Genomic DNA, 25689 nt, shown 5'->3' with positions numbered 1-25689 from the left:
TGTAGTAGTAGAGTTAGAAAAATTAAGTGTGGTACAAATGTTACTTGCCACTTGTCAGCCCAACTATTTTTACAATATTCGAAGTCATCTCTGGAGGTATACAGCTTATAAAAGCGTTGTAACAATCTGTTCTTACTGCACTTAACCCTGGGCTCAGCAAGTGGATGTCAAGAGCTACTTTAGTCATTGGCAGTACAGCCAAGGAAGCACTATTGGTCTAGACACAACCAGATGGTTTTGATATCCCTTGTCAAATTAAAAAGTCCTTTCTTTTAACTCCACTAGATTTATCATTGCCTTGATGACCTGTGCTAAGCAAGGTGGCCAGGCTTTGAGCATAAAGTCAGTCTGTCGAACTTTCTTAGTCTTCCCTAGTTGGCTGTGTGCTGGGAAATTTCATGGAAGAAACCCTTGATGGCTTCAACAGGCATCTCCTACCCTTGAAGCCTGTGACCAAGCCGGGTTTAGCTGTAGAAACCCTTGCTGCAACTGCCATTAGCTGCACTGAGGCTGTTTCACCCTGTTTCTTCTTTCCAGCCTATACTTAGTTCTGAATAGCGAACTTCCAAATCAAGATTGACATTGCTCCCCCGCAATACACCACAGAATAACATGTCCCACTCTTGATGGTCCTCTCCTGGCACTGATCATCCCATAATTTGTCTTTTCCACAATGGGACAATTAGTGTACCAGAGACAAAGTTTGATTTGCCAAATTCTTCTTCCCTCTATTTTAAGCAATATATATATATATATATATATATTAACAAGAACTAAATTTTAAAAGGAATTGCAAAATAAAAAATTTTTTAAAAATTGGTAATTCCTAGATTGCTTCCTCAGAAACAAGGGGCCCTTAGACAACGCCTTCCAAACCCACGACCACTACCATCCAGAAGGAGAAGGGCAGCAGGCACAAGGGAACACCACCACCTGGAAGCTCCCCACCAAGTCACTCACCATCCTGATTTGGAACTATATCGCCATTCCTTCACTGTCGCTGGGTCAAAATCCTGGAACTCTCTACCTAACAGCATTGTGGATGTACCTACACCACATGGACTGCAGCAGTTCAAGACGACAGCTCACCACCTTCTCAAGGGCAACTAGGGATAGGCAATAAATGCTGGCCCAGCCAGCGAAGTCCACATCCCTTGAATGATTTTTTTTTTTAAAATGCGTGCAATTTGATATTGTGACTTAGAATATTTGAATAATACAAATCATTTTATCTTCAATCTTAAAGTTCTGGAAATTTCATCATTTTGAACTGCACAACAGCTGCTATAACTACACAAGCAAAGGATTCCCAAAGTTAATAGTGTAATCCGGCTTTCAAGAGAATTTTTGGAAATGTTCTTATAATCACCACAAAATTTCACATGCAGCAAGGCCACATCTCTCAATGGTAGTCATAACGCCTGTATGAATTTGTTCTGTCACAGTGGAATTCAACACAAGACAGAATGACACCTAACTCACCAGTGGTGCAGTAAAGCTGACGTTTGGGTTGTTTTGTATTTCCCACAGTCCTTCATTGAATCCTTTCCTCTTGTTTGGCTTCCCATATTTGTCTTTGTATTTTTCAAAAAGGAAAATGTCTTTTGGTCCCAAAAATGCCCTGGATAACCAAAATAAAAGAAACACAAACTAGTCGACCAAATAGGCTAAGGGTCAATGTGATTTTCAAAGATCTTTTTTGCATCCATGTACAAAAATAAAACTGTTATTATTTGAGGGCAAAAATGGAAAAGGGAGATTTTCACAAGTATAGAACCTGAAGGATGGCAAATCGGAGTTTTTTTCCCAGGTAACCCATCTTGCTCTTTTTCAGTTTCGCTTGGGCTAATAATAAGCAAAATACTAGATTACAGGTCACTTTTTAAGCGCTGTATTTGCTAACTGTACTTGTGAGGCTGTGGCCCAACCACGCATTGCAATTAATGACATTTATTAAGCCTTTTAAAATGCTCCAAACCACTCAATTGTTTTCTTGAACACTACATGTGATTAAGCATCACTTTTTGTTGACCAGGCTTATCAGCTGAAACCTGCTTTCACTTGGCAAAATAAAGACATGTTCCTGTATACAAGCATTATGCTGATGAAAAGATGGATTGAAAGCTTAAAAAAAAAAGTCTAGTTTGGTAAACAAATCCAAAATTAGGACTGATTATATATTACTGTATACAAAGCTGTTACAAGGCAGAGATACATACGTTTCATGAGTGCCATAGAAGAAAATCGGGTACTTATTTGATGGTGGTTTCACGGCTCCCTCCGCAACATCGTCAATCTGTAACAGAATAATATGGAATTCATATACTTCAGGGTTATTATTCAGTTATAAATAAAAAAAGTTCCACCAACACCAATTTTCCAATATAAATAGCTCATTTACGTGGTTGAAATACACATGCCCAATGATATGCTCCAGTCATAACATCACTGTGTCCACTTCAACATGCATCATTAATAATCAGGGAGATAAATTTTGTAGCATAATCAGTAACAATTATCAGTGTTAACCACACCTATTTCTGAACTTAGTGACTGTTATAATTTCTGAACTCAGTGGTGGCTTTGTGCTTTTAATTCCCATTTTTCCCTCTTTTAGGCATCCACCTCCTGCTCTCTAGTCAAAGGCACGTTAACTGCTCAGCTGTATAACCAGGCACTAGAAAATGCACAAGCAGGCCAAGAGATTCACCAGGATTTTGCTTCCTTCCCACAGTACTGTTGTTATGATCCCCAACTGAAGCTACCATTGAACAAGCCTGATCCAAGGGTGGAACGCAGTTTGATAGATCCTAACTGTTATTTGTTTGTTTCATACAAGAGGGGCTACTGAACAGAGTCACCAGAGTCAGCTAATGAACTTTTTACAAAAGCATAAAACATTTATTAAACAAGAAAAAATTAACTATATTATAATACTCCTTCACCCACAACTATACCTTTACAGAAATATACAGATTTGTAGGATAACACAAGTTACAAAAGCTATCTTATATTCTAATGTTCACAGTAGGCACAGTCCATGTAAACCAATTGGTGAAACCTACGGTCAGACACACCACACTCTGAAACCAAGTGACAGATGCCACCCAAGACAGATGCTATGCATCTCTCCCCACCAGCGCTTGTCATACCGTGAGCCAACCAGTCTCACTGAACTCAGTCTTTCACACGAGGGTTTTCAATCTCCACTTTCCAAGAACTTGCCTTGGAGTCTTCTCCCAAATTCACGCTTTCTCTCAGACGCCTTCCGCAAGGGTTCACCTCCAGGGTTTTGAACTCTCCTCCCAATGTTCTTCTCCCCTGGCTCACCAAATGCATTCAAGCTTTTTTCCATGCACTCACTCTCACCGACTCATATCAACCGTACACCATTGCTTGACATGCCTATAGCAAAGAGTTACAGACCTTCAGTACCCTCAGTGGACCTTCTGACTTCTCACAAACCTTTATCTTGCTTTGACTCTGCTTCCTACAGCTTGGAGCCTTAAATTTGAAGCCTTTCTCTGCCCCTCACTCTTAACTTCACTTAATGGGGTCTTTTCCAGGTTCCTGTCCTTCCTTTGACTAGAAGGTCTGCTTGGGACTTCCTCCTGTTCCACTCCTCTAGATTTGGGGACTTTCTTCTTTAGCTTGGGACTGGTTATTTGTCCCTTTTGCCGCAGTCTCCCTCTGGCAGCTACTTTCAATGAACTTTAGCTTGGGGCTGGCTATCTGCCCCTTCTGAACTGCTTCTGCTTGTCAGCTGTCTTCAAAACTGAAATCAAAACTGCTGTTTCTAGTTCCTTGTGTGTGTCTGCGGGAGGGGTTTACCTCTCTGGACCCCTATTGTTAGGCAACAGCCCAGTTTTTCTACCCATGTTTGCTTAACTTATCTTACAGTTGCAAACTCTCATTAGAAACGCAGGCATCTTTTAAAGTGAAACTAAAACTCAACTTGACCTTTTCTTAACACAGATACAGAAGTACAAATCAAAGCTAAAACTCATTCCTAACACCCACAAATACCAATATAAGTTATTTAAACTCTATTTCCTAACACTGTGTGTAATCTTGATCAACGTTCAACAGAAAACACAAACCTGGCTCTCATGAAACAGTTTTTTGCACCTTGAGGCGAAGGATTTGCATTTACATAGCACCTTTTATGATCCTGGAAAGTTGTAAAGTGCTTTATTGCCATTGAAGTAGAGTCACTGCTGTATTGTGGGGAAACGCAGCAGCCAATTTACCCACAGTAAGGTCTCACAAATTGCAATGAGAAAAATGTCCAGATTATCTATTTGAGTGATGTTGATTTAAGGATAAATACCGGTAAGGGCAAAGAAAGAATTGCAACAGTTCAGTCACCCGGCCTAAATCCGAAAGATACCAACAGAAAATCCTGGCCTGCTACACAGCAAAGACACAACCATCAACAGCAAAGAAATTATAATGTCCTGTTGATCACAGCCTATTAAACTGCTAATACGATGGCCACTTACTGGCTTTAGAACTTAATTCCTTCCTCTTTTCACTGATATCATCTATGGTTGTCTGAATTCGTGCCTCCAATGTACCAAAAACATCCCAGTGGCACTGTATGCAAGTACTATAACGCTACACAAAGTTACCAATACACACACCTTCGATCACATGACCGAATTTATGTTGGGTCATCAGGAGGAACTGCTAACCAATAAATATATATGAAACACGTTTACAAACCAGGTCGGAGTTTAAACTAAAGGAAAGCCTCGCAAACAGTGCTTTTCTCTTAAACCAGCTCTCTTGTAAACAATTTGTTTTATCTTCACCTTAGCTCAGAAATATGCCTAGCTGGATTGTAACTCCAAGAATGCAGACTAAAAGCATGATAACGATCATCATTGCAGCACAGTTTTCAGAACTCTGTTGAATTCAACTGTAGCAATTAAAATGGGATTTATTTCTTTGCCTTTCTGAATACTAGTCAGAAGTTGTAAATACAAATAAAACATTAGTCTGGAGCCTGCAGCAAACATATATAAGTAGATCTATTCTCAAAGCAACATGAATTTATTTTATAAATTCAGTTCTGATGAAGAGTTATACGGACTTGAAACATTAACTCTGTCTTCCTGTCAGACCTTTTGAGTTTTTCCAGCTGTACTTTGTTTTTGTTTCAGATTTTCAGCATCCGCAGTATTTTGATTTTATCTTGAATTTATTTTAGTTTAGGATAATCTATATTCAAGGGCCTAAAATTGCCCGAAAGGGTGACAGAAGCAGATTCAACAATAACTTACAAAAAGGGACTAGATCAATAGCTGAAGGGAAAAAAAACTGGAGATAGAGGAGAGCAATAGGACTAATTGGATACCTCTTTCAAAGAGCTGGCACAGGCACAATGTGATGAATAGTCTCCTTCTGCACTGTGTCAAACTAAGATTCTAATTTCAAATCTTTTTTGAAAAAAAATTTAAATGAGTCTTTTAGTGGGCACAGTATATCGCTATTTGGGTGAATAGAACTTATAAAACTGACCCCAAACTGAAAATGCAATGTAACCTTGAAGTGTCCTTTCACTCTATACAGGATCCATTATACAGTTTTTTTCAGATCAGGTGGTTTGAAATATCCTCATTACATGTAAAATTTTATTTAACGAACTAGAACTCAGCATAAAGATAGTATTCACTTATCTTTGATTATTTTAAATGGATTTTCAAACAATGAACTGAAAACAAAAATACATCCTTCAACATGTAGTATTAAGCAGAGACATGAACACTGAAAAATACAAATCTTGACTCCCAGTTAGTGGATTTAGTTGGAATTGCAGGTATGATAGAGTTGGTACAGATGATCTCCATAACCTTGGGTTGGGGTGGAAATTGGAAAAAAAACTGACCCAGAAAAATTATGAAAGTGCATATGAAGACGGGTTATGTTCAGCAGTGCTGCCCACGTGGTTAGTTAGCTTGACAAAGCTCCATCTAAGGCTCCTATTTGAATAATGGCCATTTGACTGAGCCATTGGAGGGCAACCAGAACCTACGCTAAGGAATTGATGGTTACAACAAAACAGAAAGCTGGCAAGAAAAGAACATGACCACAATTTTGCTCTTCAGTTATTTATTATAAAATCAGGGAACTTTCCATTCAGGCACATCTTCAGTCACAAAAGCTTTTCCACTATTTATTTTCTTTGGCTCCCTTTACTCTTAAATCTGTAATGTATCAATTTCCTAAGGTGTTGCAGTCTTTAGATGAAATGGGGTTAGAGAACAAGGAATAACTGAACTGGAACATGTAGATGTAATTCAGCCCCACTTTCAAGTCACATGTTCTGCCCTTATATTTCCATTGTAAATTCCTACATCTACATTCATAACAAAAATTGCCAATGTAAACTTGTTATATTTCAAATTAACCCTCATACTTATAGGGGTGGTCATGCCTCCATTGGTGCAAAGATGTAATTACATTGTGACAAGTTTACATCAGCAGTTGCCACTATATTCAGTTACAGGAATTTATAACCGAAAAGGCTGGCAGGAGCTGGGAGCAGAGATGTATTTTAAAAAATATATGTTAACCATATATAGGTGGATTTTCTGCAAAAATTATAGAATAGTCCAAAGCTTCTATGATCAATGCTCCCAATATCCTTTAAAGACTTTACAGCCTTTGTATTTCAAAGGTACCATTTCTAAAAACAAGGTTTGAAATGTTTATATTAGATATGCCCAGCAATCTGACAAGGTCACCAACTGAGTGGCAGTGCATATCAAACTAAGAGTTTAGTGCCCAAGTTAAAAAGATTAATTCACTGAGAGCTGTAGCCAACTCACATTTATTTTGCATAAAAATCTGGGAACATGTTACCACTATAATCTCCATTAGAATTAGCAAATTTCCAGTTTTTCACATTCCCCATGTTTTGATAAGTCTTTATGACCTATTCCTCGGTGTTGGGGAGAATGAGTCTAAGTAACACTAATATTAGGAATGTTTCATACGACAGATGTATGTTATGGGGAACAAAATACCACAGGAATGTGCATTTTGCATGACTTGCAAGTAGTTCTACATGCAAACTTCAACAGTGATCTCAACTGCAAAACAGTAAAGTAGCTTTTTAAAGAAGTTAAAATACACTTGAAATCTTCAATATAGCAAGCATGCATGTGTGGGTTCTCTGATGTTCTTTTATTCCTTCATGGGACATGAGCATCACTGGCAAAGCATCATTTGTTGCTCATCCCTAATTGTCTTTTGGAAGGTGATGGTGAGCCACTTTCTTGATTTGTTGCAGTCCATCTGGTGGAGGTAGACTCACAGAGCTGTTATGACCCAGCCACAATGAAGAAACAGCAATATAGCCCCAAGTCAGGATAGCTGTGTTCGCGTCTGCTTGCCACCCGTACCTTTCAAAGTGGTGAAGGTCGCAGGTTTAAGGTGGTGCATGAGGTGCCAATCAAGTGGATGACTTTGACCTGGATGGTGTCACGTTCTTTGAGTGCTTATGGAGCTGCACTCATCCAGACGTGGGGAGCATTCCACCTCACTCCTGACTTGTGCCTTGTAGATGGTGGGCAAGTTTTAGGGAGTCAGGTGGTGAGTTACTTGCTGCAGAATTCCCACCATCCAACCTACTCTTCTAGTCATGGCATTTATATGGCTGGTCCAGTTCAGTTTCTGATCGTTGGGTAACCAGGGTGATGGGGGATTCAGTGATGACAATGCCACTGAATATAATTATTGAGTCTTGATATTATAACTATTGAGAATTAACTTTAAAATCATTCAAACCTTCTATCTGTGGCTGGGAGTTATTAATTCTGATGAGTTAACATGCATCAAGTTGTCACTGTATTTGCAAAGCAAACTATGGCAATAACAAGAGGAAATAAACAAAGTGCAAGTGAACCGATTGTTCAAATTTATCAATAGCTGCAGGTTTCAAGTTTGGTCACAGCATCTATTGAAAGCTGCAGCTGACATCTGTACTGCTGCAGGGACTAGTTTAACACCAGACAATCAACAAACATTACTTGAGCTTACCAAATACAAATCTTGCTCTCTTGATATTATCAGTCAAAAAGTACTATGCAATACATGGACAGCTGGCAGGTTAAATGCTATAACATGTTAAATAGCAAATCGAACCAGCTCTCTGCAAGCACGTAACTACTGCTAATATAAATTTAGTAAAGCAAGCTTATTGCTAAAACAGTGACAAATACATTCTTACAGTGAATCACTGGAACTAATTACTCACAATAAATTGTAAGAACGTACAAATTCTACCCTGGGACAGGGGACCTTGTGTTAGCACTCTTAGTCCCCGGATAGACATGGAGTAAAAAAAAAATCATTAGCTCATGCAAATATTCGTGGCAAGAAGTAGGATCCGGAGTCCCTACCAAGAGAATTAAAAAAATGAAGGCATAAAGTGCTGTAGCACCAATGCACAGTATCACAGAGTGAAGAAATGCTCCACTCCAGAGTGTGTGTGTGTTGTACTACTTAAGGAGGCACAAATATGAGACACAAATGTGAGAAACTAAAAGAGGCAAAAATCCCATTAAGAGGAATTTCTTTCCTTCACAATTAAAACAAACATTGTGGAAATCAGTTTTTAAATTTAAAAGATTGCCATTTATACAAATAAGTTTGTCAACAGAATACTGTAAGTCACAAAAAAAAAGCTTAAACTGTCTTACATCGGTCAGGGTTATCCAATTTTTTTTCTAGGTCCTTCCCTTTATCTCTACTTTTAACTTTCATCATAATTGTTACAACTTGGCTTTTCCTCTTTCAAGTTCACGTGTCACTTAATAACTTCAACTGAGCTCAATCTTAAAGTTCTTAACCAAGACTTTGCCCAGAATCATTTGCAGAAATAGGAATGCCATCATACCTCAAAAGTTACCAACTGAAATTCTGTACGCCAAAACACTATATCAAGCTTGCTGCTCTGAATGCAAAAGAAATCCAAGGGATAGAGTTTATTTCATATAAATATTTCTACAGCAACCTCAGATAACTACACCTGAGCAAGCAGGAGAGTACAACAGAAGACAGATGATTTGAATATCATATTTTATGCACATCCACACTCATTTTCTTTTGCCTAGCAAACCTAAAACATTGTAGACACACTTCCTGTGTGTGAAAAACAATTCTCTTATTCCCCTTCCAGTTCTTATTCCAACCATTTCAAATCGTTGACCTCTGGTTACACTCCACTTGCCAAAGTAAAAAGTTTCCCCCTACTTAATCAAGACCTCTCAATTTTGAATCGCTCTATTAGGTCGGAGGTTTTTAGGTTCTTTTTTACATTACCCAATAATCTTTTCTCATGTCCTCTTTACCCATCTTATATCCTTTTTCTATTTCCCCCTGTACACTCTGTATTCTACACCTGACGTTTATCATAAAATGCTTTTTTGTTTTCTTTTAACTATTTTCTGTGTCATCCAGGGAGATTTAGCTCTGGATATGCTACCTTTCCTGTTTATGCAAATGTACCTGATTTTTACCCAAAGGTTGCCTGTCCTGAAGGCCTGCCAATTCTCAGTTAATATTTTCCTGGCCAATGTTAGTTTCAGTGCACTTGTGTTAGATCCCCTCTCGAATCACTGAAGTTGGGTCTCTGTTGTTGGGCATTTTCACGGTTGATTTTTCTGTATACCTTGCCATAAAAACTTTAAATTTTTCATTACTATTTCCCAGATCTTCTCTACCACTTGGCCTGCTTCATCCCCTAGAACTAGATTGAGCACAGCTTCTCCGTGGGGTAGAAACAGGGTACTGATTAAGAAAGTTTTACTGTACACATTTTAGAAATTCTTCCTCCTCCTTGCCCTCTAGATCACATTAGGGTCACTGAAATCCTCAACTATTATTGCTTTTTTATGTTTTACATTTCTTTGAAATTTGTCTGCAGATTTGCTCCTCTATGTCTTTCTCTCAATTTGTGGTGTAAACACCCTGCAATGTAATAGCAGTTTTTCCGCTCCTTAACTCTAATGAAATACTTAGTAAATAAGTACAATTGCCACCCCTTTACCCCTAACCTCTTCTTCTTCTTTCCCTATGTCTCCTAAATACATTGTAGCCAAGGATGTTTTCTTTCTATTCCTGCCCATGTTTAAGCCAGGTCTCATTATTTTACAATAATTGCTGCACTTCAAAAATGCTTCATTGACTGTAAAGAACTTTTGGATGTGCAGTGGTCTTGAAAGTGCTATATAAATGCAATTTTTTGTCTCTATTAAAATACTATATCGTAACTCCCCATATGACAACTTGTGCCTGCAACTCATCAACCTTATTTGTAACACTCCTCACATTAACACACATGCATTCCAATAACATGTTATTTTGCCTTGCATTTTTCCTCCTCCTACAGTAATTCCTTCCCCTATTATTTTTTACTCCTGTTGTTGTTTTTCCCTCTTAGTTTTCTATGTGTTCTCTCTCTCCTGCCACATCTTAGTTCGCCTCCCCTGCCAAATTAGTTTAATCCCTCCTCGGCAGCACTCCCTGCAAGGGCACTAGTCCCAAACTTGTCCAAGTTAATCTTGTCCGCTATTATAAAGTTCATCCTGCCCCAGAACTGGTCCCAATGCCACAGGAGTCTGAAGCCCTCCCCTCTTGTACCACTTCCTAACTGTGCATTCACATGCACTGTCTTCCTGTTTCTATAGTCAAGCCCATTGCAGTTGGAGTAATCCAGAGAACATCACCTTTGAGGTCCTGTCTTTTTTGTAGTCCTGAAACTCTAACTGTTGACCATCAACCTCCTTCTACCTATGTCACTAATTCCAAGATGATCATGAAATCTGGCTATTCCCCTTCATCTTGTGGGCACCCTGCAGCCATTCAATGATATATTTCACTCCTTATTTCCCGTCACATCCATTCCCCCTGCCACCCGCCTGGCAGCCAAGTTTCCCACAATGCCATGGGTTTGCTAGTGACTACACTTGTCCAAGATGTCATCAACACCTCAAGAGATTCCTGCATTGTTACTGGTTCTTTCTAATCTGCCTGTTGTTTCTCCACTCCCTCACCTCCTGTAGTCTCTAGCTACAGGTTGAACATCTCCTGATACATGTTACATAAAAAACACAGCGTCCCATATGCACTTGTAGTGATGGATGAGAATCAACACGTGCTCAATGTCAGAAACTGTTCTCTCTCTTTATAGATAAGCAATTTGAAGCGCATGTCTGCATTTATGTTAAGAATGTGATTTCCAATTGATGCCCACCCCAGTCACTTTGAGTCAACTTACTTACTTAGATTTAGTTCCATTGGTCCCGTGCAGGACAATGGGCAGCAGCACTCTGCCACTGGCCCCAATCCATGGCAATGTCTTCTGCTCCAACCCAGTTGGTGTCCCTTTCTTGGCGGTCCTCCTCAAACATACTTTGCCAGGTCTTCTTTGGCTGCCCTCTTCTTCCGCTTCTGTCTTGCGGTGTCCATTCGACTGCCATTCTGGTGGAATCATGCCCACAACACGAAGGACGTGCCCAGCCAACGTTAGCCCTCTCTCCATCACATTGACCAGTCCTCTATAGCACTTCCTCATCCTCATTTGGTGACACTGTCGCTCCAATGTGATGCTCAGGATCTTATGCAGGCAGCACTGGTCAAAAACATCTAATTTACGTGACACCTTGATTGCTCTCTTCTATGCCTCACTGACATAATGTGCAGTTGGTACTAAGCTGAACAAGTAGAGTCACAGCTTCAAGGCTCTAGTAGAAATCAGCTCATTTAGCACTGACTACTAATCAAACTTACATCCAATAACAATTAAAGAAAGGCTTGCATTTATATAAGTGCTTTTCATGACCACTGAATGGCTGCAAGGTGTTCAGAGACAACAAAGCACTCTGGAAGTGTAGTTACCGTTGTAATGTAGGAAACATGGCATCCAATTTGCATGCAGTAAACTCCCACAACAGCAATGCGATGACAGCCAGAGAATCCGTTTCTGTGATGCTGACCGAGTAATAAGTATTGGGTCAGGACAACAGCAATACTCCCTCATTCTGCTTTGGACTAGTATCATGGGATGAGTTACATCCATCCAAAAGAGCAGATGCTGCTTTGGTTTAACCAAAGATGGCACCTCCAACAGTGCAGCACTCCCATGGTACTGCACTGGAGTGTCACCCTTGATTATATATAATATGAAAATATATTTTTAATCAATTAGTTTTAAGCCCTACATTCACATTTTATGCAGATTTCTTCATTCCGGCATCAAGTTTAGAAAACACATATCGTGAAAGTGACCCTGAGACTTGGGTTCAGAGTGACTTCCACTTGAAAAATTCAAGCCAGAGAGCCCACAAGTACAGAATAAGATTTAACTTGGGGCAAAATAATCTCAATTCCCTCACAATATATGAAATTTTTACATTAGAAATTAAAAACGACCAACTGCAGGAACAAACACCAAACTACAGGCAGAAAGTCAATTTCTAACAAATTCATATCAGAACTCAAGTTTAAAGAAAGTACACAAGCACAATTAAAGACATTAGCTTTTTAAAACTGTCTAATTTTGACCTTTTACAACAAAAGACATCACTGGTATGCTTACAACATATATTTTGCTACAACATTACAAGGGCAATTTATAATATGGGTTACATTATCATACTAAATACAAGCTATTGAATGCTAGTTCTCAAGAGATACATTCAAGATTCAACCACAAGCAATATTATACATTCAACCACAAGCAATATTATACAAAGTTAACATGTCTTAAGTGCTTGCTTGTAACTTAAACCTTAAAATATTTTAACATGGCTTGTTAAAATTGGATGTCCAGACCATGCATTCAGTTTTGGTGATTTTAATCATGATATATAGCTTCTTAAATATCAAAAATATCAACAGCCGGGTCACTTAATAAAATGAAATGTGGGACAATTTTAATCCTCCCCGCCCAGTGGAAACTAGATGGGTAAGCAGTTAAATGTCAATTCGTTATCTGGCCTGAAGCTGCCAGTATTCCATGCTCTGTGACTTTAACCTACTCTCCTGAGCAAGCTGTAAGGATACCCACCCAAAGCTGGTGGGATCCCTTTTTGCATAAATTTGTTAGGTTCCACTAAGATCATCACTACCTCAGTGAAATTTTAAACTCAGGCCCGAGGATAGCTGCTTTGGCTTTCCACTAGGTTAACACAGGACCTGGGATTAGCGAATTATCTCTGGAAGATGACAAAAAAGTAGCTTTTTAAAACTCTCTGTGGCACTGGGGGAAGCAGAAATGTTATTCAGAGTCCAACAAGATAAGCTTAGGCACCAAACTCAAATCCCGTATGAGACATCCCCTGAACCAAATTCCACCTGCAGCTTAAGTTGATGGGCAGTAATTTTCTGCTGGAAAGTCAAACGAGATTGGAATTCAATGAGACGTGGCTGTCAAAATGGTAAATTAATTAAGCGTGAACTCCAAACTGAGATTTAACTGAAATCATTGATTGCAACTACATTCCACCCAATGTGCTGGTAGGTGGGACTATATGGTCACCAAAGTGTTCAATGTAAAAATTGCAAAACTGATTATTTTGCAGAATACACACAAACAGGGTAGTAATTCCAAATGTACCTTCCATATATAACATTTCCTATAACCTAAAGAAGATAGACTATATTTTATTGGTTAGAAAATGGAATGCTGACTTTTGTTTTGATTCTTTCCTGTGAGCCACCACAATGACCTGGCCAACTACTCTCACCTTGTGCCAGTCCCAATATTCCATTCATTTTAGTTTCCATTTTTAAACACGTATCCAATTCCCTTCTAAATAATATTGCACAATCTCTGCCTCAAAAGCCATTTGTGACAACACAGTTCCAAATAACACCAAAAAAAATTCTCCTAACTGCTTCCTTTCTTCCTCTGGTGTTAAACCAGATTCCATGCCTTGTTATTTTCTCATCCAGTGAGAACAATCTTTCATTAATTCCTACCTCAATGGAGGTATGGTAGCATTGTTACCGAAAAGGAATCCAGGTCTGGACTAATAATCCATTCAACACAACACAAGGTCAAATCCAGCCATGGCAATTTGAGGAATGATTCAGTTTAAAAAACTGAAACCCAGAACGTATAGGTGTTGTGGCTGACTCTGAACTTCCCTCTGAAGTGGTGTGGAAATCCAGCCACTCAGGTGCATCCAAAACTGCTACTCAGTGGTTCAAGAATGCAGCTCGCCACCATCTTCTCTCAGCAACTATGAGTGGGCAAGAATTGCCTGTACCCAAGAAACTGCCATTGACACATACATCCTGAGCATGAATTAACCAAAAAATTTCTAACTGTAAAAAAAGCTCTGTTAGATCCTCCTTAGTTAACTCTAGCGAATCTTTCCAGTACCCTATCCACACCTGTAATATTCTTCCCAGAACTGTATGTTGTTTGTGCCTCCTTGAAAACACGACAAAACTTCCAAATACAAAGTAACAATGGATCACACTGTTGACTGAGAAGTAACTTAATTAAAAACAAAAACAGAATTACCTGGAAAAACTCAGCAGGTCTGGCAGCATCGGCGGAGAAGAAAAGAGTTGACGTTTCTGTTTTTGTTTTGTAATTTTTTGTTTTGTAATTCTGTTTTTGTTTTGGATTTCCAGCATCCGCAGTTTTTTTTGTTTTTATTAGTAACTTAATTAAATTATCTTTGATACTCTTACTGATTTGGTGAAGATTATTGATTATGTTCCTGCAATACACTGTTCCGCAGCTAAACAAGGCTCTCGCCACACAACCGTAGCCTCCTCTGAAACAGCCCTTCCAATATCATTGCTTACTACCGAGCACATCACTAAATCATGTCTCCTATCCTCAGTACAATTCCGTCATAAGTGATACGTGCATTACAAATATTAAAAGGTTATTCTACAAACCTATGAATAATCAGTGCATTTTACTTCAACTACACAGAATATCTGATGTAAAAACAGTATATTTTATAATACAATTCATGAAGGCACTCCTCCAGACACATTTAGAAAATGTATGTAGCAAGAAAAACAGGAGATGTATAAATGCCCTGTGTCAAAGTGACAAAGGGTTGGATTGATAGACATAATTCCACACATCAAGTGTTCTTTTTGAGAAGGAAAGTAAAGTCAGTGGGAGAATTCTCCTGTTCCCACTTCACTCTGGCTTACTGGCTCATCAAAGATTTAATGAGACATGGTACCTGGGAGCTTGCTGTATTTTCCTCCTTTTAGGTGAGGCAAGAATAGGGTGTACACACAAAGCTATGCTTAGCAGTACAGTAAAACTCATATGTAATCCCATGTGAACAGATGTGTGATTTATTATATTGAAGTAGAAAACACAAACAAGAGTGAAAACTTTACCAAGTGTTTTCACCACATTAAAAATATTTACAAATCTATTATCTCAGAAATATCAATACTGCACTACATAGAATGTACAGCACAGAAACAAGCCATACAGCCTAACTGATTCATGCTGGTGCTTATGCTCCAGACCAGCCTCCTCACACTCTATTTCAACTAACCTCATCAACATACCCTTCTATTGCAATTTTGTGTATATCTAGCTTCCCCTTAAATGCATCTGTGCTATTTGCCTCAATTATTCTTTGTTGTAACATGCTATACAATCTAACTACTCTGTGGAAAGAGTTCTCTCCTGAATCCACGATTGGATTTATCAGTGACTATCTTATATTTATGGTCCCTGGGTTTGGTTTGTTTTAAAGTGGAACCATTTTCTCTATATTTGTCACCCTATTGAGCCCTTTCATAACCTTGATGACCTCCATCAGGTCAACCCCCAGGATTCTATCTTTCCTAGAGAAAATAACCCCAACCTATTCAATCATTTCTGATGGAATAACCTTCAAGTTCTGACATCATCGTTTTGCTCCTTCTTCAGTTCCTCTATATCCTATTTAGAATATGGAGACAAGAATTGTACACAGTACACAAAATGCATAGCAGTACACATGGTTTTTTAACAATACCACCTCAATAAACTGCTCATTATATCCCATAGATCTATGCATTATAGCTATAATTCTGGACCCATGACATCGGTACCATCACCAGTGAGAGGAAAAAATTGTGCTTGACCTCATGTGCTGCTTCTGTGATAATGGGATGTTAGTTACTTCCACCACTATGGTAAGACTTGTAATTAGTGATTCGGCTTGGTTTCATACAGCATACAATGCTCTCCTCAGATACAGTGTAAATTTCTGTAATTACATAAAGTATTTTTTTAAACACTCAGCATTATGCTTTAATGACATCCTAGTAACCAATGCCTGCCTTGTCATTACACAGAAGCCATCAAAAATGCCCCATATTTGCTGCAGACCTTACAGCCTAGGCAGCTGAAGGCACGAACACCAATGGTGGTGCGATTAAAATCAGGGAAGTGCAAGAGGCCAAAATTAGAGGAGTACATATATCTTAGAGGGTTGCAAGGCTAGAGGAGGTTATAGAGATTGAGATAAGAGTGAACAAAACCATGAGAGATTTGAAATAAGGGTGAAAATTTTAAAATTGTACTTGGTGAGAGTTAGGGTACGGACAACACAGTTTTGGATGAGCTGAAGTTTATGGAGGGTGGAAGGTGGAAAGCCAGCCAGGAATGCATTGGAATAGTCAAATCTATAAGTAACAATGACAGGGATGAGGAGCAGATCTGCCGAGGCAGGGCTGAAGACGGGCAATGTTACAGGGGTGGAAGTAGGCAGTCTTGGTAATGGAGCAGATGCGTGGTCAGAAGCCACTGCTGAGGCCAAAGATGACGCCAAGGCCCAGAAGTGTTTAAAATAGCTATTTAATGATTGAATAGGTAGGTAGAAACAAGCACAAATTTGCCTTAAGAGCATTTTTTTATATATCTGTCTGGTTAGTTCATTGGATGATGCAGTGACCCCGACTTCTAACTGAAAATGCAAAAATAAACCTGAGGCTTTTTGTCCTCATTAAAAGCAGTCTGTAATCCTTGTGCTATTTCTGTCTTCCTCATTAGATTGTCAGAAGGTGCAAATTGGCATGTTGCAATCAGTAATGCCCCATTCATAACGCAAAGGATAAATGATTGGCATTACATTTTCCAAAAAGGAAGTCCTATTTGGATGGCAGCTTAACACTGGAAATGGGAAACCTGTTCTCACTATATATAATTGATGTTGCTTTGCACCAGAAATCCTAGATACAATCATAACTGCACCATGGAATAATTAAGAAAATAATTAGGGAAACAGATTTAACGTATACAGTAAAAAAAGGTTTTTACAATTCCAAACATGTTGAGCCTACCAGTACCATTCTAAAATAGTCTAAGCGGCTGTGGGCGTCACAGTGGAGTTAATTCAATAAACTCAATCTCCCCACTAATTTTAATGAGAATCAGGTCTATGATAATTAGCTGTTTAACTTATTCAGCCAGGAAGTAGCACAAAATTATCAAGAAATTATGGCATGGTACACAATGGCATAATTTCCAGGGATTCCTGCACCATAATAATGGCACATAATGTGCCGTTGCAGTGTTCTTAATTACCAATAAACTCCAGATCTACAAAATCTACAAAATTGATTCACATTCAGAAATGTGAATCGAAGAAAAATCTCAATCTGTTGGCTTGAGCATCATCTCATCTCTACATTACATTCACCATCATTATCAACAAAACACTTGTTCAGATTTTTTTTTTAAGAAACCAAAAGTGTACTTTCTTTTTAAAATGTTTTATAATTATAGTTTTAGAACATTTCTTTATAAAATATAATAATTTAAATGCATTAATTAAGCCTCAGAACCAAATAAATATAAAACAATCTACAAGACCGGATACTCCTTAGCTTTCTCATCACTCCTCGTAACTATTAGGTTTTTAACATCATGATTACCTTGCCTCCCAGTGAAGGTGCATTTCACATTATCTTTGTTCCACTCTGTATCTATCCTGCAAACTAATACAGGTAATTGTAAGACTGCCAAGAATCACATTCCAAAACATCAAAGATGTCAAGTGAGTTGTTTCAAAAAACGAACAGTACTCCAGCTTCCAAATGACAGCATAAAACAGAATATTAGCATTAACGCTCTGAAGAAGAGTCATACAAACTCAAAACGTTAACTCGGTTTCTCTCTCCACAGATGCTGCCAGGCCTCCTGAGTTTTTCCAGCATTTTCTGTTTTTTTTACATTAACATTAAAGTCAGTTTTGGCAAAACTTTAGGTCTTTCTTCCATTTTCAGACAAAATAGAGAGAACTTGTGCATTTAGAGCAATTCATTTGCCTTCATGTGGCTCAGAGGCATAAGTGCTGTGGGCTGGCGTGAAGCTGTGAAAGATGCTATATAAATGCAAATCTTCCTTTTTATCAAATCCTCAAGGCATCCCAAAGTGCTGCACATCAAATGAACACACATTTGTTACAGAGGAAAACATGGCAGCATTATGGGAAATGAAAGGATTTGCATTTCACAATCTCAGGATGTTCCAAAGCACTTTACAAACAATGATGTTTTCACATAAATGGGACTCCATCCCCAAAAAAGCTGTGGATGCAAGGACAATTGGAGCTTTTATGACTGAGACAGAGTATCAAGGGAGATGGAGAAAAGGTGGGAAAATGCAGCTATGGGGCAGATCAGCCATCAGATCCAACTGCATGTTGGAGCAGGCCCGAAGGGTCAATGGCCTACACCTAATCCTATTTTCCCGAGAACCATTTGAAAATAGTCCTATGGCAACTAACTTGCACACAGCATAGTCTCACAAACAGCAATGAAATAAATGACCGGATCACTGGTATTGGTTGAGAGATAAACATTGGCAGAACACCAAGTGAACTGTTGTTCAAATAATGCCATAGAATCTTGGTTTAACGTCTAATCCGAAAGATGCACCTCCAACACTCCCTCAGTACTGCAGTTTGAAGTGTCAGTCTAGATCATGCACTCAAATCTCTGGAAACGGGCTTGAACCCACAATCTTCTAACGCAAGTCAAAAATGCTACTGAGGCAAGACCCGCACATTATTGTTACATTAGAAAAGTGAAGTTGCTAGGTGATCACCCATTATATTAATTAATGAATTTAGTTGAATTAAGCTTCAAATATCTGAAGAAATTTTGAACACTTTTCTCCAGGTAACCTGTTAGATAATGATGAGACGCTGGCAGGGGATAGGTTAGAGAAAGCTTGAGTGCCTGTGTGCAGGAGCAGCTCTCTGCGCTGGGAATTGTAGTCCTCCAGGAATCTCCGCCTGCGTTACGTCATCTGAGCCCTGAACGACCAGGACTACAACCCCCATAATACACCGCAAACGCCTCCCATGCGCAGTATCACCAGTGCGTCCAGAAAAATTCACTGTACAACACACATCCGTTCCCTCAACAAAAAACTTTCAGCCACAAATCTCACACCAAGAAAGACTCAACATCAACATCTGCTTAAAAAATTAAAGTTCTTACAAAGAAAACTCCAAGACAGCACAGGCCCTTTGCCTTGTCCAGTAATAATCAACGAAAACAAAAGAATTAACCACAAGAGAAAAAAAATATGCAAATGGAAGATGGGTTTTAATTTACCTCACACTGATTCTAGTGCCATAGTTGGAATACAAAAAGTTTTGATTGCGCTTTTATTTTTTTTCACTCCCTGTCAGACTCTTCCCTCCCGCCAAAGCGTATCAGACAGCGGGATACTCACCCGAGCCGGCCAGTGAGGGTAACCCTTCATCTTAGCGAAAACCAGGTCTCCAGCTTTGAAACTGTGAGGCATTTTCTGGCCGATCTGGTCTGATTTAAATCAATCTGCTTTCACAAAACAGGCCCGAGCCGTACAGCAGCTCGATTCCCAGCCTTTCGAATACTGCACAGGGCCCGCGGGGGGTTGGGGGGTGGGGGGGGGTTTGGGGGAGGGGACGAAAGGTAAAACCTAACCTGCTGCCAGAAGTCCCGCCTTATTCCTCCTCTAATTGGCTGTTGTTGCAAGTGGCGCTGCGCTGACAGGCTCTGATTGGAGGACACAGCTGTCAGTCGAGTGACGTCACCCGAGGCGAATTTGCCAGGTTCGTGTGATGCGTAGAAAAGGGAAAGGGTGGTTGGGTTGGATTTGTTAGAATGAGCTATGGGTTACTGCATGGATGTTATTTCACAAGTATTGAAAAAATCTCAAATGTATTGCATTTTATGCCATGTCAAATTTTAAGTCTTAAGTAATGTACTTTTACAAATTTCATTAATAAAGTAGAATTTTAGGAAGAAAAGCAATTTTAGAAGATATCTCCCCACTGCCTTAATTTTCCTTCTCTCTTCAGGTGCTGATACACTTTGCCAAGCATTGTCAGCTATTTTGTAAAAGGGGTGAATTTGGGTGACCACCTCTTCATAGGGGGGGTGCTGGGGGAGGGTGATTGGTAATTTTGATAATCAGAAAAAGGGCAATTTTTCAACATTGCATGCATACTATTGCAGTTCTGTATTTGCATATGTGTGCCGCAGACCCCTTTCATGCATGTACTCAGCTGTTGCAAAGAAAAAATGCTGCCTGATTTTGGACTGGATAAACATGACATCTCAGTATTTTTACCCAGTGATCATTCTTTAGATGTGAGCTCAAATCAATGGTCTTCAAACATGTCTGGGCGGAAGGTCCTTTGCAAATATTGACACATTTCTGGGGACCCCTTGTTCTAACTTCTGAAAGGCAGGGCAGCTCTCAAAAGACAACAGTGCTATAATTTGAAAAATAAAACAGTGCTATAATTTGAAAAATAAAACATGTATTACTAAATAAAATAGCATATTAACATAACAGAAACATCCAGCATTCAGAATTTTAAAGAGTTTGCTTGCAGGGCATGGTATTTCAGGATGAGTAGTCATGATCCATTAAAAGGTATTAAATGGGATTTTAATATACTGTCTACATTGCAAAGTGCTGTCAAAATTGGGAACAATATACCCAACTGATTGCAAAGTTACAGTAAATTAAATTGCATGATTACCTCAGCACTACTCTTCTTCCAATAGTGCAATAGGATCCTAAAAATCCACCTGACAAACAAACAAAAGTTAAGTTTAACATAAAATTGTCAACCTATGGAACAGGTCTGCAACCTTTAATGAGAAGAGCTATTTTTTAAAAAAATTGTCAAAAATATGCAACATGCTAAGAGCCACAAGGTGTTAGTCGATAATAACAAAAAAGACAGAAATAGTTTTATGGGTTTCTATGCAACACCATTTTACCTATGCTCAAAAACAGAAATGTATTAATTATGAAAGAGGACATTTGATTATCTACATTTTGAAGATTTTGACTAGAAATTACTAACTGAATGATGTTTTTCCACAAGTCCAATGTTAATAAAAGTTTAAAAACAATGAAACAAGCCATTTAGTCAACATAATCCTAAAGTTAAAAAAACTTACTTTAATGCAATTTCTGTGGCTGGATTTCTTTGGGGAGTTGTTTGATATCTTGACAATTTGCTGTCATTTTCATTTTCATACAGGACTGTAACGTTTCATCATTCAATTGGCTTTTCAACTTGCTTTTTATCAAACTCATTTGAAAACACTTGCTGACACTGAAGCTGAATTTATATCCTCAATCTTCTGGTTTACATTTTCTGTAGACATTTTCATTATTCTGTCTCTCACAGTCTTGCAGATAAAGGCATTGTCTTTAATTTTTTGAATATTTTCATTTTTTGTTTCTAACAACACTGTATAGTGGCTCTGAGACTTTGATAACACCCTCTTTTACATATTAACTATTTATGAACAGTTTTCCTTGTCTTACAATCTCTTTAGCAGCCTCAAAGCCAGCAGTAGCTTGGCTACCTAATGTGTTCCTAGATTTTTCTGCCTTGTTCATCAGCTCCTGCATTGCTTTCTTTTGGGCTTCTCCAGCTGGATAACTTGCAGATAAGGCACTGTGCATTTTAGTGAAATACCTCTCACTTCTTGTTGAAATGCCTCTGATTTCTTGTTGATGAATTTCTCATTGCAAATGAGACTCACAGCGAGGTCAGCCAAATTTGGGATGAATGCAAATGAACCAGTCCATTCATCATGAAATTCTTAACTTTCCTCTTCAATTCTTCTCTTCTCTGCAGCATTTCTAAAGCAGCCTCAAAACAAGGACCAGAGTACCTTTATCCCTTCAATGGTTTATCTGCCTGCTTACACACGAGCCACATACCCACCAGGGCCAGAGTGAGTGCGCTCTTTTATTGATTAATGTGCCTGTTTGCTGTGCTCACCAGCACAGTATCAAGAGCACTTATGTTACAACTGATGAATCAGCACCCTACTTTTTGTACACCCATCCAATCGTGGAGCACTAACACATTAATACCAATCAATTAGGTTCCAAAGATGGTGACCAATCCGAATGTGTCACTTTGGGCCAGCCTTTTGAACAGAACCAATCAGGGTCTGCAAGAGTGTGATGTTTTATTGATTATGTATCTGCCTCTCTGCCATCCACATGATTCATTTGCAGGCAATAGTGCAGAAAGCCAATATTCCTCATGAAGCATTTGACAGACAAGCATTTTTAGAGCACTGATGATTTTTTAATGTTTCTGTACTGGGAGCATATTGGGGAACAATTCTCTGTAAACTCATTCAGTCAATGTTTAAAAGATGCATTCGTTCAGGAGCTGCTCGTGAGTCACGCATTAGAAACCAGGGAACCACACGCAGCTTCAGAGTTGCAGGTTGCCAACCCCTGACCTAGGTTATGAGATTAATTCCTGGATAGTTTCTGAACCCACAACCTTCAGATGTAGAGATAAAGATTGCTAGCAATTGATTACCTTTCCAACGGTGGAAATTTCATATAAACATGCTAGGTTAAACATAAAAAAAGTTCAAATGGACTAAATATAATATTCATGTTGTCCAATTTATACCAATATTTAGTTTCAGATGATCGGATTATTTTTAGCTTTGTCTGCAAATCTTAAACAAAAAAATCTATTACAAACAAAAACAAAAATACCTGAAAAAACTCAGCAGGTCTGACAGCATCTGCGGAGAGGAATACAGTTAACATTTCGAGTCCATATGACTCTTCATCAGAACTAAGAAAAAATAGAAAAGAGGTGAAATATAAGATGGTTTAAGGGGGGGTGGGACAGGTAGAGCTGGATAGAGGGCCAGTGACAGGTGGAGATTGCCAAAAGATGTCATAGACAAAAGGACAAAGGGATGTTGATGGTGGTGATATTAGCTAAGAAATGTGCTAATTGTGACATTAAGGGTAGAAATCAGGATGAGCAAGGGACAGATAGCCCTAGTGGGGGTGGGGTGGGGGAAAGGGATCGAAATAGGCTAACAGGTAGAGATAAAACAATGGATGGAAATACATTTTAAAATAATGGAAATAGGTGGGAAAAGAAAATATATAAATTATTGGAAAAGGGGGGATCTGAAAGGGTATGGGGATGGAGGAGAGAGTTCATGATCTAAATTCAAGTGTTGAATTCAATATTAAGTCCAGCAGGCTGTAAAGTGAAGTCAGAAGATATTCCTCCAGTTTGCATTGAGCTTCACTGAAAAATTGCAGCAGGCCAAGGAAATAATCTATTTATTTCCTTCAATGATTCAGCAAGTCAGCTGACAATTAATTCTATAACTTTATGATTTTTTCCAATTTTCTCTTCTATTCTACTCTCCCTCTCCTGAAGAAGCTAAATTGCTAAATAATTCCATTAACACTGACTGCACCTCAATATCTGTTCAAAATAATGATTCCTGTTGTGGACATTGGCTCTGGACATTGACTTTTAGATATTTTTAAAGTGGACAGCAGCAGAGCCAAACTGCACTCATTGACCATTCACATAAGTGCACTTTCCAGAAGAGGTCGATGCGTAGTAATGAAGTGGGAATGCTAGTTGATTCTTGCTCTATGTATTGCCAGGACACTCAAGTCAATTCGAGCATCCCTGTCACTAGACGTGGCCAAAATCAGACCATCAAAAGACAACTACTACCACTGGCTGTGATGTTTTCAGTGAGACAGCATTCTTACTTGAATACTGAAATGTGCAGTAAACCACCATTTTCTGAAATACTTGCAGGGTTTTGCTGCCTTTGATTCCATAATTGGAATATGTTTGTCAGGACACCTGCTGATACATGATACAATTTTGCTGAGTATTTCTGTGCTTCCAGGAAATTTTAAGATCAAATTCATGAGATATCTCTCCTTGTTACGATTGTCTTTATTTGCACCTAGTTATGCCATCTGGTATACAAGAGAGATGATGGTTCACTTCTGATGGATTCGCACCAATGATTTCTCAATGAATTTATCAATGTTTTATTTTAAATACTTGAAAATTCCCCATTAGCTTTATTTTTGTATGAAGACCAAGTTAACATCCCTAATATTCTCATCAACGATTCATTGACCTGAAATATTGTGTTTTGCTCCCAATAGATGCTGTCAGACCTGCTGAGTATTTGCAGCATTTTCTGTTTTAATTTCAGGTTTCCATGATCTGCAGTATTTTATCTTTGAATTATTCATCTGTCTATTCCCTCTCCATCCTATATTATAGCAAAGATTACAATGATTGGTCAAGAATGCCAAAAACCCTTTGCGCTCCACAATTCTAATTGTATCATCTTTAGTCACTGTTATATCAGACTCCCTTTTCCCTACGTTTCTATTGTACTAAAATGTTTTATTTAATTATGGTTACATAAAATCTCAATAACCTATCTTTTCTCTTTACAGATGATGACTGACCCGCTGTGAACTTTAACAATTTCCAGCTGCTATTCAAGCTCAGCCCCTCTGTCCTCCAGGCTACATTCTTGACCACCTACCACACAGCAAATGCTGACTGATCTGTTGTGTACTTCGAGCATTTTCAATATTTATTTCAGGTCTCCAGTATTTGCTGTTTCCCCTTTAAGTATGTCCTCTCCACTGTTCCTTCCACCCTTACCTCCAACAAGAATGAGGAAATTGTGGCCTTTGCATGAAGGCTGAGACCATCCCTTCATTTGCCTCTGCTATCCTCCAATACTTGTCTACCAAAACTAATCTTAATCAGGCTCCCTGCTGCCCTAAGCCCGATCCTGAATCTTTCCTTCCTATCTACTCTTATGTCCTCTCCGAGCTAATCTTGTCAAATAGATCCACCTCCTTTTCCCTTGACTCCAAAACTACCAAACTGCTGACCATCCAACTTCCCTCCCTGGACGCCACGCTAGCTGACATTGAAAGTTGTTCTTTTTCTCTTCAGATACTGCCATTGTCCCTTTCAAATCTGCTGTTACATCTCAATGTCCCACCCTTGATCCTCTGATCTTACAAATTACATTCCTATCTCCAAACTTCCTTTTCACTCCAAAGTCCTTAAACATGTCACCTCACAAATCTTTGCTCATCTTTCCAACAATTCCATGTTTGAATTTCTCCCATCAGGTATCCCCCCCCCCATCACAATGCTGAAAAACGCTGAAACAACACTAACGAAAATGGCAAATAACATTCTCTTTGTCTCTGGTGCAGTTTTGCTCCTCTTTCTCAATATCAATGCATTGTTTGACAAGGTCAATTGTAGTAGGAGTCTGGTACATAAAGGGTTAACATGAGACTGAGTACAGTGCTGCCACACAGTGATGTAAGAA

At 38.8% G+C, this 25689-nt stretch overlaps 1 protein-coding gene across 2 annotated transcripts in view; it reads right to left on the bottom strand.

The window, feature by feature from the left end:
• The window catches only part of hdgfl2 (HDGF like 2), a 173373-nt gene extending 153456 nt beyond the window's left edge, over nt 1-19917 (bottom strand). For both annotated transcript variants that reach the window (XM_041204825.1, XM_041204826.1), the window contains exons 1-3: nt 19736-19917; nt 2220-2296; nt 1483-1621 (exon numbers count right to left, since the gene is read on the bottom strand). In XM_041204825.1, coding sequence (XP_041060759.1) covers nt 1483-1621; nt 2220-2296; nt 19736-19807 — 288 coding nt within the window. In that variant the 5' untranslated portion in view covers nt 19808-19917. The remainder of the gene's footprint in view (nt 1-1482; nt 1622-2219; nt 2297-19735) is intronic.
• Between the last annotated feature and the right edge of the window lie 5772 nt (nt 19918-25689).

This window comes from Carcharodon carcharias, chromosome 14 (assembly GCF_017639515.1).
Source record: "Carcharodon carcharias isolate sCarCar2 chromosome 14, sCarCar2.pri, whole genome shotgun sequence".
Classification (NCBI taxonomy): domain Eukaryota; kingdom Metazoa; phylum Chordata; class Chondrichthyes; order Lamniformes; family Lamnidae; genus Carcharodon; species Carcharodon carcharias.
Note: the sequence above shows the minus strand (reverse complement) of the source record. Positions and strands in the feature narration are given on the sequence as shown.